Below are 14,264 nucleotides of genomic sequence, written 5' to 3' on the forward strand. Positions count from 1 at the left end.
CAATTACCATCACAGTCAAAACAGACTCAATTTGAGGAACATTAATTTAATGTATTGCCAGTTAAAAATAGACTGGGATGGTGAGAAACAAAGACAAAAGCTAAAACACCCCCTCACCCCCTACCCCTGTATTAGGTTTGTATGGCCAAGTGTTAGTAGCGGGGAGTGGCTACAGGAGTGACTTCTGGGAGAAGCTGCTGGAAGCTTCCCCCATGTCCAACACAGCCAATGCCACCTGGCTCCAAAATGGTCCTGCTGCTGAGACAAAGCTGAGGCCATCAGAGATGGTAGAGTTTCTGGGAAAACATAGTTAAGAAGGACAAAAAAATTGCTGCAGAACAACAGCAGCCGTAGAGAAGAGTGAGAATATGTGAGAGCAAAACTTTGAGATACCAAGGTCAGCGAAGAAGGAGAGGGAGGAGGGAGGAGGTGTTCCAAGTGTGGAAGCAGAGATTCCCCTGCAGTCCGTGGTTAAGCCCGTGGTGAGGCAGGTTGTCCCCCTGCAGCCCATAGAGGTCCAGGGTGCATGATTGTGAGATGACCCCACGCTGAAGCAGGTGGATGCCCAGAGGGCTGTGACCCTTTGTAAAGCTCACACTGGAGCAGGCTCCAGGCAGAACCTGAGGACATGCGGAGAGAGCAGCTCATGCTGGAGTAGGTTTTCTGGCTGGATTTGTGACCCTGCAGGGGACTCATGCTGGAACAGTCTGTTAGTGAAGGACTGGATGCTGTGGAAGGAACCTATGCTGGACCAGTTTGTGAAAACCTGTAGCCTGTGGAAAAGTTCATGGAGGATTGTCTCCTGTGGGAGGAATTCAATGCTGAAGCAGGGGAAGGGTCTGAGGAAAGAGGAGCAGCAAAGAGAATGTGTGATGAACTGACAACAACTCTCATTCCCCATGGCCCTTCACTTCTCAGAAGTAGGAGGTAGATAAAATTGAAAATGAAGTTGAGCCCGGGAGGAAGGGAGGGGTGGGGGGAAGGTGTTTTTAAGATTTGGGCACCTGGCATCTAGTCGAGGTTAACCCACCACAACCCCCTTCTTCCCAGGCTCAACTTCACTCCTTCATTTGCAGCTTCTCTACTTCCCCAACCCTCCCTAAGAGCGATAGGGAATGGGGATTGTGATCAGTCTATAACAGCTCCTATCTGCTGCTTCTTCCTCCTCACACTTTTCCCTGATCTAAGGGTGGGTCCTTCCCACAGGTTGCAGTCTTTCTGGACAAACCTGCATGGGCTGCAACGTCCTTCAGGGAATATCTACCTGCTCCTGAAATGAGGCCCACTGCAGACTGAAGTGTGGATATCTGCCCCACTGTGGTCTCTTTCATGGGCTAGAGGGGACTATCCACCTGAAGCACTCTTTTGTCTGACCTTGGTGTTTGTAGGATTGTTTCTCACGCTTTCTTTTCCTAACTCCTCACTCACCCATGCAACCCTTTGACCTTTCTGAAATATTTTGTCACAGATGTACCACCAGCTTGGCTGATGGGCCGTGTACTGAGGTAGGTCCATTGGAGCCAGATGGAACCAGCTGCATCCAGCACAGAGCAGCCCCAGCCTCTCCTCAAAAAAGGCCACTCCTGCAGCTCCCCTGTAACCAAACCCTTGCCTCCTACACTCATACACTATGTTGTGTTCCTGAAACAATAATGACTGAGGTAGAACCTGTTCAGGCTTGGGAGGGATGAGGGACACTGTTCCTTCTTCTATGAGAAGATGAGCATGTCCAGAGGAAAACCTTGAAGATACTGGCTGTAGTGGGTAAAAAGATTGCAAAATATAATGTCTCAACCAGTATGAAGCCTGCAGTAAAAGAAAAAAACCCCTAGAAGCTGGCTGAAAACAGCAGCTAGCAAACACATAGTCAAGCCTCAGAGACAACAGGAAGACACAGAGGATGCTGTGCAGAGAGGTTTGCAACCCAAAAAGCCACTGACTTGTGAAAAAACTTGCCAACAAAGGGACAGGAATCATATGGTGGGAAGAGGGGAAGGGGAAGCATTGTAAACACTTTTTATTCAGACAATTTTTATCTATTTTATTTAGAAAAATTATTTGTTGAGTCTCTGTTTAAATAATATTGGACTATTGAGTTTAGAGTTTCTTGTCAGTTTTTTACATAAAATTTAGACTTATTCTCAAAGCAGTGGCATCCGTTTCATTTACTTAAGTATTTTCATATCAATTTCAGTATTTTGGCACTATGACTTCATATGGATGATATTATCACTCATAGATGCTGTAAGAGCCTTGAGCAAGATTAGTTCTCCTGAGGTCTTCAAAGATTTTACGTGCTTTCTCATAGGTGACTTGAATTTTTAACATGATATTTTAGAGTGTACTTTATGCCAAAGAAGTTCCTTCTGTAAAACTAACTGCTGACAGCACAAAATTCTCTATAGCAGGATGTTACACATTTCCTAGCTTCTTAGCCCCTTAAACACATCCTGGAGGTCCTGGTCCTCTCAGCTGCCTGTGCATCAATAACTATTTCGGTGGAAGTTGTACGCTCAGTTTACTGCTTCTATGCTGCTCTATTTATCCAAGACTACCACATAGCCTCAGGAACAAAGTAGGAGGAGTTCAAAACTAAGGAAAAAATTGATTTATTGGGGCATAAAGGGAAGGGTTTAGAATTATAGATATGAGAGTTGGAAGCAGGACTACAAATAGATGTATCATAAATAATGACTCTAGCTTTCACAGCGAAATATTCCCCATACCCTCCAGCTCTTCTTATACCTCACTTAGAATTCAGATTTGAAAGCTTATGATCTAGTTTTCATGAGGTAACCCTGACATACTTAAATTCTAGATGAATAAGTTTCTTCTAGACTTGACTGCATGCTCTTAATGCAAATGTACCATGTTAGCTGACAGAGTGCATTTTTAGATTCCCTTTGCCTGGCTGAAATTGCTCAATATAGTCTCAACTCTTTTAAGTCTATAATATTCTGCACTGTATGTGCCCTAAATAATTTCATGTGTATGAAATTTTAACTTTGATAGATACAGATTAATTTTTTTCAGAGAAATCATACTTCATATTTTGAAGTGTTAGTGTAAATGGATGTCCACAGTAGTGCTGTTAAATTTCCTTCCTCTTAGGACAGCCTCCCACCCCTCCCCGAATACATCAACTGCTTTAGCATTCTGAGTCACATATAACAGGTAAACTCATCAGTTTCTTTTTGAAATTATAACTCTAGATTACATTCACTATGTTGTTTCAGATTTTTTTGCAAGAAGACTGAAAGCTATAACAAATCTATCAACTTCCAAGTTCCTGACTGAAAATGTGGTGCTGTATAATTAAAAAAAGCTCAGCTCAGGCCACAGAGTTTCATTCCCAAGGGAAAATATTCAGTATGTAAGTTTTAGCAACCATGAACATAGCTGAAAACAAATAAATTTTCTTTGCTTCTTTGGATGAAGATTTGATTTGTTTTTTCTTAATAGAAGATAACATAAGATAAGCTCAATAATGGACAGTACTGAGAGTCCTGACTACAAAAAGACAATATATATGAGAAATTCTGGCACAAAAGTAATAAATTTGGTTGGAAAATGGTTGTAAAGAGTTGATTGAGAGGGAGCACAGACAGTAGACTGAACTTCAGGACTAGCTGCAATTCTTAGATACTAGAAACATGACACTATTATCATGCCTTCCCTCCTGCCTGCCAAGTCGTACTTTTTTCTAGACTAAACAAGTACAAACCTTTCAATGATTCCTTATGTGTCATACTTTCCATGTTAACAACCTGCTACTCCTTTTAAACTCTGTCCCAAACTGGATATGATTCTCCCTGGTCATCAAGTGAAGTGAAATAACTTTTGAACAAGTCCTAGATAAAATAGTCCTCTTAAAAAAAAAATGCATTTTCTGAAATTCTTTTATTTTGATGGTTAAATACAATATCTAGAAGATTTGATTTTTATAAATATTACTACATTTTTCTCTAGATTATTTAAGTTCTGTGTAAAACACATATCTTTTTCTATTGTACTTCTATTTTGTATTTGTTCTTGTCATTTCTTCCCCATTTAGGCTTAGCATGTTTCTTTATAGAATTTAATTGCTTTTGTTTCAGACAGTTTCTTCAGTCCATGTAACTTGTTTTGAATTCTAACTTTCTCCTCATAGTGCTTGCTGTAATTGTAAGTTGGAATCATTCTCAGAAATTGTAATTGTTCTTCTTATATTATTAAAATTGTTAATAAAATACCAGAGAGTTATGGAACTAAGCCAGATCACAGTAGAATCCTTACAAATTTGAGTTAGTGAACTACTAATAAATGTTGGCTGCTCTTTTACATAAAAGTTTTCAAAATTTTTCACAGCATCACAGAATCAAATAACAATTCAGGGTGGAAGGAACTGTTGGAGGTCATCTAGTCCAACTCCCCTGCTCAAGCAAGGTCACCCAAAGCTGGTTGCCAGGATGGATCCATATCTGGATACATTTTTAGTATCTCAAAGGATCGAGATTCCACAATGTCTCTGGGAAACTTTTTCCAGTGATCACTGAAGTGCTCGTACCTATAACAATTTCATATACATTTCTATGCTTCCTCTGGAAAACTTCTAAAAGGCTTATAAATGCTAGCACAGAACTGTTTCCTTCCCTTTCCACTCCCCAATCTACAAAACCAGTTAACCTGTCAAGAAAGAAATTAGGTTGGTTTGACATAATCTGTTTTTATCAAATACAAATCATTTGTTCCTTATCATTTTGTTTATCAGCTTGAAACTAGTATCTTTCAAGACTGATGATAAAACTAATGTCCTTGATCCTTCTGGTCCTCATATTTTCTTTTTTTTTCTCTCCATCTTTGCTTCTGAATATTTTTTTAAACTTCCTTATAGTTTTGAATTTTCAAACATAATTTTCAGTGTAGCGGTGCTTCTGCTTTGCCTCTGCATATACCACAGGAAATTTCAACAGTTCCTGACAAATAAAATATATTTCATTATTTCAATATTGTGCAGTATCCTCTCTCTATATGCTGTACTCTTACCATGTAAACATTTACTTAATTGTGTAAAGTATGTGGTAAAAGTTAAGCTTTCCCACAAAAGTTGCAAAACAGGAACAAAATGTTTAGTCTTCCCTGTGCCGGCTGATGTTTGGTCAAATTTTTATAAAGTAGTTACTATTATTTTTTCTCTTATTTGAATATATTTACAGATATTTTTGTTATTGGCTTTCTGTCTCTTGTCCTTGGAACTAAATATGTACCTTAGACTTTTTTTGTTTTATCCTAAGAGATCTGTGTTATTCTTTGTTAACCATCCACAGCTATATTTTAATATATCCAATATTTACATTATTAACTTTCAGAGGTTTGCCGACCTGGTTTGGGGGAGGGGAAGGGTGCCGGGCAGGCTGTGGGTGGGCCGCGGGGTTCCTTTGGACTGGCGGGCGGGCAGGAGGGCGGGTGGGGCAGCCCTGCATGAAGTGTCAGAGGTAAGTAGTGCATGGGAAGATATGAGGTAACACGGTGGAGGGAGGACAAGGTCAGGGTGGATAATGGTTTCTTCTGGGGGGTTGCGGGTATCAGCCGGGCTAGGGCCTTGAGAAGTACTTGAGCCCCGGGTGGGTACGGGGGCCGGAATGGTTTTGTTCGTTTGTTTGGTTTTGGCTCACCTGCAGCTACTGCCCAGGCTCAGTATGTTCTGGATATATTTGTTACATCCTGCAAGGGCGGTCAGGACAAAGGGTTGTTCCCGCGTATTTCCTTGGGATTGAATACAGGTAGGTGGTAGAAAAGTAGGAAGTGAAAGACTTGCCCTAATCGTTTTAATAGTAATGAAGCCTGTGTACCCCTATGAGGTTGCAAGCTACGCTGGCGATGGTACACACCTTCGGTAGGGTCGCTCATGCCAGACAGGTCAAAACTGTAGGGTCAGATCCAATACATCCTTGGGCAGGATGAGCTCGTTAGCCTTCTGGCAGTCATCCTAGGAGGACAACTCTAATCCCAAACAGGGGCGGATGGAGTTTGCTTAGCCCTGTAAGGCCATCCATCTAAGAGAAGGACACTCTAATCAAACCTACGTCCTGAGGACCTCGCTACCACCATCCAAGCTCGCTCGGCCCTGGCAGATGAACCGTAGGACTAAAGGGTGGGTTCAGTTCCGCGCATACTGCATCTCACCTAAAAAATCCATTGCGCAGGCTTGAAGGCTTTACCCACATTCACAAAGCCCTGTAGCGAGGGGCAAGGGTCAAAATGGCAGGCAAAAGGTCCACTGGAAGCCACAGACCCGACCCTGCATGCAGGCGGTTCAGGATATTGGTCATTTGAGACTGACCGGAGATGACAGTCTCTTGGGGCAGCACCCTGAATGACCAAGCAGCCTTTTCAAGGACAGCACTGCTTGCTCCACTTGGAGAGGGGCCTAGAAAAGGTGGTCTAAACAAAGCTCATCTCCACCTTCACCCGGTTGGTTAACTACAGGCCAACGGGCATTCCCAAATCTTCGTTCGCAAAGCCTAGCCATGATGATGTCATTAAAAGGGATTTTTAAATAGTTACAGAAATCTTTTTCAAAAAAACCAAACCAACCAACCAACCAACCAAACCAAACTGAATCAAACGAAATCAAACCAAACAAACAAAACAAAAAAAACAACCCTCCAAAAAAACTCCTTAAAAACCAAATAGCAGTTTTCTGTTGGGCTTAAATACAATTTATTTGATAAAGGACTTTCAGATTTCACTCACAAGGGCATAAGGACATTCACTTACCAATTTGTCAAATTTGGTGAAGTTTAGATTTTTGAAAATCATTGATTTAATCACAACTCTGTTGCTTCATTCTTTCATTTATTAACAATCATAAACCATACTATTTCATGGTTACTTTCACAAAAACTGCCTTTCTTATTCAGGCTCTGTACTGATTCTTCTTAGTCAGGGTAAAATGGACTGCCGATATAAAAAAATTTTCCTGAATATTCAAAATCTTTTTTCCATTGACTGCATCCTGCAACTGAAAATTTTGTAAACCTTTGCCTCATATCCAGACTATTAAAAGAATTATGTTTTACTTAGGTGAAAAAGTGTAAGGAAGTACTTTTTTCTGTGTTATCATTGATAAAACTGATTGTGAGCTGTCTGAATAATCTCAACACTTTGTCAAGTCCCTGAAGATTGTATATTTGTGAGCCAAAAAGTTCTTTCCTGAAACCAATCTAAACAAATACCTAATTTTATACACTTTGAATAAAAGATTACCTTTATCTTTTTTTATTACGGATAACATTTCATTTGAGAAAGATCACAGCACTAATTTTCTAGATTTTTTTCAATAGCCTCAATAAGGAAAGTTTTTAAAAAGATTGGTGATCCTTGATGTCAAATCAATTTCCCTGACTATGTAAGAGAATTGTAATGTTTATCAAATACATACTGGTGTACATTGTAAAATGACTGTCTCAATGCATGACTAAAATATGATATCTGTTCTATATTTCAGATAAATTTTAGGATGGAAGGAAATATTAATACATAAAAACCCACAGACTTTTAAATAAAGTATTTGGATTTAAAAAATAATTTCTCTGTTTTCTTTACAAATTATGGTTTCTTATTTAAGGAAGGAAAAATTTCAAAAATACTTTAATAATAGGTGACTTTACATTAAGAGAATCTATAGATAAAGTATTTCTATCTGTTTTCATTTAAGTAAAAGACTAAGATTGCACAACCTACTTTACAGAATGAGGAACTGAACACGCCCCCCCCAAATACAAACAAAACAAACAAATAAACCTCACCCAAACCAGATAACTAGGTAAGCTGAGAGATCAGAGAAATGTAAGTAAGGCATGAAGTATGCTGGTCAAAAGATTATAGATTAATTATTTTTGACAAAAAAAATGAACATTTTATCAGTAGTTTTACTTAAGGAATATTTTAGGCATTTCTTTAATTTTTTTTGCTTAGATGCATAAGATATAATCTACACTGTCTTGTATTAGCTATGTTTGAAGTGCCATCAAAAGGCTGAATGACTGAAATTTAAGGAGGGGAATTAAAAAATTATCTTCACATCCTTCACAGTACCTTTAAAGGATTACATTTTCATTAAAGTTGTAATACAGGCATATTTTAGCTTAGTATAATATTACTGCCATCTCAGTATCAACTTGGTTTAGCTTACACTGAACTTTTTATTTTAAGCAAGACCAAGATCCTTCTGCTTCACAGTGGAGTGATTTAATCTATTGTCGAAGTTATGACTATAATTGGAAGATATTTAGGGTGCTTCCAAATAAGACAGGTATTTGAGCTTCCAAAGAAAATATTCGGAAAGTTTTCTTAAGACTTACAATTGATTGCCTTGTCTTTTACAGATGTAAGAAATGTGAAACAAATAGAAGCTGTGTTGTGATATCTTTAACACTAGCTTCTTCGATACTTAAGCCCCCAAGGACAATCAAAATAAAATTTTGGTCTCCTGTGTTCCTGGCAGAAGACTCAACACCTCCACTGGGTCTTTCTACCTCGTTTTGTTCTTTGAAAACAGTGACATTTTATCAGGCTACCTAGAGAAACAGCACTGAAATACTAGTGCTATGTGTGACAGATATTAAATTTTTCAACAGAGGCAAAAAATGAATATTGTTCTAAATAATTTCATAATTAGACCTTCCTCTTTAAGAATTTATAGGGAAGATATTTTGTTGCTAGCTAGTTTAATTTTTAACAGAAAAAAAAATATATCTACCTGATGGGGGGCTTAAAATAAAACACAAAACTATAAATATTTAAAGACTGTCTTTTGAAACATAACATAAACATTTAGATCCAATAAAAACAGGGAAAATCAGCATCTGGAGTTAAACTCATGCAGAAGCCTATCTACCATTCCTTGTCTTTACATGATTTAGTGCCCTTGCAGTGTATCATACTATTATCTATTCAGCCATTACCACCATGCTGTAGTCAAAATTAAAAGAAGCTATGCAGAATTTCCAAGTTTTGATGTGGCTATAAAATACAAGTTTGGTCACTCATTCCAGATTCAATAGTAGAGCAAATTTACTGCAATCAGATTAGTTTTTAAATAAGAACAACTGATAAAAATGATGTCATTTGTTCAGCACAACTGCAGTAAACACATAAGCTTTCTTTAGTCAATAATTAAGTGAACGGCTGTACTACCATATAAAGATCAGTATTACTTCAGATCATTTAATATACATCATTTGATGCATTTAATTTAAAAGAAAATGCTCTTATGATGATTCTGTAGTTTACAAGGAGATATTATTAATTATTTATTTGCATTTTGGAACCATCATAAAAAAGGTCCAAATCTGTTCAGCACTGCAAAAATGTATTAAAACCAGAAAAAGAGAGAAAGTGAAAGAGAAGATAGGGGAATCCCCCCCAAAAAACCCAAAAAGAACAATGTATCTAAGGGAAAGTCTCTAAAATTACTTTGCATTTGATTAAATGAGGCCCATAAGTACTCTGAATGACAGAAGAACTCATGAAGGAAAAAATTCCAAAATGAATAGTTTTAGAATTACCTGTCAGTACAGCATAAACACAATTTATTCTTACACAAATACAATTACTTTATTTTATTTGTTCACATTCATTTGCTCATTTTCAAACTGAATTTTTTTCAAGATTAAATAAAAATCTATTTGATAAATATCAGACTTACTCTCATAGTGAATTAGAAAACCAACACTGGAACGACTGTTGTCCGTAGTGAACAGCAGATACATATAATTTCCAGTACTGATAAGAAACTGGGGTGCTTGTGTTCCATGATATTCTCCAATTAATGGTGATGAATTTGCTGGCCCATCTCTGACTTCCAAAGTATCATAATTAACTTCAGTCTGAAATCTGAAAAGGAATATGCAAGTCAACTGGTAGATAGAGGAATGGTGTTATTTTCTTTAACTGTTAGAAATGCAATCCACGTGTAAGTGATCAAGAGTATCATATATAAAAACTCTGCCTATCTACAGATCCATCCATGTATTACTGAGGATAGTAACTAAGGAAGGTTTAATACATCTTTTTTCTCACCTTGTTATATCTGCTATCATATAGAATTCATAAGGGATGCAATATACTTCAGATCAGCCATATGACTGGCCTTCAGAAAGACATTTAGTGGGGAATCTGGGTAAAAAATTGAAATTGTCTCAAACAAAATTGCATTATGAATATCTAAGAAATTTCTTGCCCTCAGGTTAAAAAATAGTTGTACATCCCAGGAACATCTTCAATAATATTTCATTATTTCATCTCATGTGTACAGTCACCTAGTAGTAGTTCTTAAATCAAACAGCTCAAATCTGCTCTTTCTGTAGATGAAACTTGGACTGGCATTTTTTTACACCAGATGCTTTTCAAGACAGTTTGTGGTTCAGATTCTGTTGGAAGCTGCATCATCTAAACCATGCACACATAAATTTTCCTGTCAATGAAGTTTGTCTTATTACACAGATATGCCGGTCTAAATGTATTTGCCTGCAGACTCAATATTCTTATTTTCATGTTTCAGAAATGCATATGTTCAGAGATTTTTCTCTTCTATTCCCATGGGGCTTATTAGTTCAACTTCTGAGAGCATAAGGCTGTCCCTAGGCAATACAACGCTTTTTCCAAAGTGAATGCCCTTAATTGTCTTGCCAATATGGGACATGTTTTGTGGGTGTAGAGATAAGATCTTGTGTTCTTTTAATGAAAGAAAACTCCAAATTATTAAACCCTCAGAAAAGGGGAAATATATGTGAAAATTCCTTTGAAGTGTAAATGAACATTATACTTTGTTAGGCAATGATGACCAAATGACCAAGTTCCCCATTCAGGCCATTATGTTTTACAGACCAAACAGCATTGGTCCTCTAAAACCATCTTCACAGACATATCAGTATCAGCAACTTCATTTTTAGCAAATATTTAGTAGTGTCTCCTAGTTCTTCTGTTATGATTCCCTTAGAACAAAAGCACATTCAGAAATCAGAAGGCTTTTGCTTAGCTATCAGAGCTAATGACTGCTTGAAAACTGACTTAGACCCTTCATATCATTCCTTACTCTTCACACAGAAAACTCTCTAGATTTATGGTGCTACCTACTCTATTTGGATATGCTGGATAAAATCCACATGATTTTTTTTACTGCTATCTATCTACTCTGATAGTGGAATACAGGGTTTGCAGGTTTGTTAATACATTTAGCATTTTCAGGACCCATTTCTGGGAGTGAAGTCAGCTAGCATGGAATGGCCCACATCTATATTATTAAATACATTCTTTAGCCTCTCGAAGAAGATACTATTCAAATTTCCTATTGTGAATGGTTGCTTGCCCACAGTAACTCCTGCCATGCTTGATAATTATTTGGGGTAATTCTGGTTGACAAGCTCCAGAAGCATGTTGGAAGCATGTGTCTGGAAGGCTCTCTGGTTTTATTTAATTTGCCAAAAAATAGATAGTCACAGAAAACATCACTAAAGTACTTGAGAATTTTTCAGTACCTTTCCATGATTTCAGAGATTATGCATTGATTTATCTTGCAGCAGAATGATGAAAAGAGGCAGATACTGCTAGGTTGGTTTAAATACTTTATTTGTACTCATAATAAATGGCCTCAACCAGCAATTGCGGTTTTCTTAGCAGAGCAGTAGGACAACAGTGGATTGCAAACCCTTCTTACAGGTGTTGTTACCCATTACAATGATCTTTATTCCCAGTATGTTCTTGCTCATCTCAAATTCAGAAATGAATTTATAATTCGCTTGTCTGTTTTCGAGGGTTTGAGGGAGTGAATCAACGTGCTTATAACAAACGTGGGTAGAGCCCTTCCCAAATCTTCGTTCGCAAAGCCCAGCCATGAGGGAGTGAATTGTTTTTTGCATTGGCTTGGGTTTGTTGATGGATTGGTTTTGGTTTTTTTTTCAGTCCTTGCATTGTGACTAAAATGATAAATCAAGATAATTTGTTATTGGAAGTTCTTCATCACTACCAGAAGTATCTAATTAGAAAGTTACTTTTTGGGTTTTCCATTTCTTTTAATGCTTATTAGCTTACTTATGTTAATAAAAGGTAGGACATTCTCCAAATGTACACAAATAATTTTAAAAATACCTAAAGAATGTTATATTATACTATGCTCCATATAGTTAGCCAGGTTTCAAATGAAGAGGTTTGTTGATTATATTATTCAATGATTTTTGATCAATATTCAAAGTAACAAAAAACAAGGTAGAATTCTTTTTTTCATATGATTCACTTTGCGTTTACTTAATCTACCTGCAATTTGGTTTCCCAGACATCCAGTCCTGTAAGAAACTTCAGCAATGCTTCAGTTATACCTTGTTTTTATATCCTGAATAGCTTGGTATTATTAGTCTAATTTTCTCTTTTTTAAGATCATTTCTGGACATGCTGAACAATTTTGAGCATACTACAGGTCTCTGCAAAACACTCAGAATTCCACTGTGAGACTGTTAAATTCTTTTAATGTGCCTTCTTGTGTTTAAATGATGCTTAGCCTTTTAATAGCCCTTTGCAGAGTGAAATGCAAGATATAAAACTTGCATTTTGAAAACCCAGGTAAACTATATCCAACATTTTTCTATTCTTTCGTACACCATCAAAGAATTCCAAGGGGTTTCTGAGATAGGATTTCTTCTACAAAAGCCATACTGACACTTCCTCAGTAATTGCATTTATCCATGCTTCCACTAATGCTACACTTTGTTACAGTTTTCACAGCAGTCATTCAGCATGCAGTTCCTTAGAACTCCATGAAAGATTTAAAAGATGCAATTCCTGAAGTGCACAAGTATCAAGACAGTTTTAAAAGCACAGTTACACACAAATTTCAACTGTTCAGCCACATCAACTTTGTACTCATTCAGGACTCCTGGGTCAGTGCTGTCTAGTTCTGATGACTTGCTGTCAGGCTCTCAGTCTGTGCTCATAGAGGAGGTGCGCCAATCCTCTGATCATCTCTGTGGCCCTCCTCAGGACTCACTCCAACAGTTCCGTGTCCTTCTTATGTTGGGGACACCAGACCTGGATTCATCATGTATAGAGCAGAGTTGAGGGGGAGAATCATCTCCCTCAAAATCCTGGCCATGCTTCTTTTGATGCAGCCCAGGACATGGCTACACTTCCCCTTTTCCTGTCAATGGGAATTTCACTTGACTGACACGACTTCTCAAATGATGGATAGTGGTTTAGCCATTTCATCTGCCAGTTCCCTCAGGAATCAAGAATGCATATCATCAGGTCCCATGGACTTGTGCACCTTCAGGTTCCTTAGATGGTCTCAGAACTCTCTTCCTACAGCAAGTGGTTCTGCATTCTCCCAATCCTTACCTTTGCCTTCTGTGACCCGGGCAGCGTGGCCAGAGCACTTGCCAGTGAACACTGAGGCAAAAAAAGCCATTGACTATCTGAGACTTCTCTATATTCTGGGTAATCTCCTGTTCCATTTCCTTCTGGAGAGGGCCCACATTTTCCCTAGTCTTCCTTTTACCATCAAAGTGCCTTGATGTCCTTGGATAGACTGAATTCTATCATGGCTTTAGCTTTTCTAATTTGATCCCTGGCTGCTCAGACCATTCCTCTATTAATCCTAGGCTGCTATTAATCCCCTCCTTCCATCCTCCGTAGGCTTCATTTTCATGTTTGGGTTTGTCCCGGAGCATCTTGTTCACCCACACAGGCCTCCTGGCATTTTTACCTGACTTTCTCTTTGTTGGGATGCATCGGTCCTGAGCTTGGAGCATATGGTCTTTGAATATTAACCATCTTTCTTTTGGTCTTCTTCCCTCCAGCGCTTTATCCCATGGTACTCTACCAAATATATCCCTAAAGAGGCCAAAGTCTGCTGTCCTAAAGTCCAGGGTAGTGAGCTTGCTGTGCACCCTCCTCACTGCCCTATGGACCTTGAACTATGGATCTGATGGTCAAAGCCCTATGGATTTGATGGTCACTGTGGCCAAGGCTGCCCTTGAGGTACAGCATAGCACCTCTCCTTGTTGGCTTCTCAATCACTTGACAAGGGAATGCATTATTAATGCATCCAGGAACCTCCTGGTTTGCTTATGTCCTACTGTGTTGTCCCTCCAACAGGTACTGTGTTGGTTGAAGACCCCATGAGAACTAGGGCTGGTAAATGTGAGTCTGCTCCTACCTGTCTAAAGAGAGTCTTATCTGCTTGGACTTCCTTGTTGAGTGGCCTGTAGCAGGCTCCCACTATAATGTCA

General features: G+C 38.3%; 1 protein-coding gene across 5 annotated transcripts in view; it reads right to left on the reverse strand.

Moving 5' to 3' along the window:
- Positions 1–14,264, reverse strand: part of CSMD1 (CUB and Sushi multiple domains 1) — a 1,127,710-nt gene that overhangs the window by 254,581 nt on the left and 858,865 nt on the right. For all 5 annotated transcript variants that reach the window (XM_027690129.1, XM_027690128.1, XM_027690127.1 and 2 more), the window contains one exon: positions 9,692–9,879. In XM_027690129.1, the coding sequence (XP_027545930.1) occupies positions 9,692–9,879 (188 nt within the window). The remainder of the gene's footprint in view (positions 1–9,691; positions 9,880–14,264) is intronic.

The sequence above is a fragment of the Neopelma chrysocephalum genome, unplaced genomic scaffold, assembly GCF_003984885.1.
Source record: "Neopelma chrysocephalum unplaced genomic scaffold, ASM398488v2 Primary Assembly neopelma1_80b, whole genome shotgun sequence".
Taxonomy (NCBI): domain Eukaryota; kingdom Metazoa; phylum Chordata; class Aves; order Passeriformes; family Pipridae; genus Neopelma; species Neopelma chrysocephalum.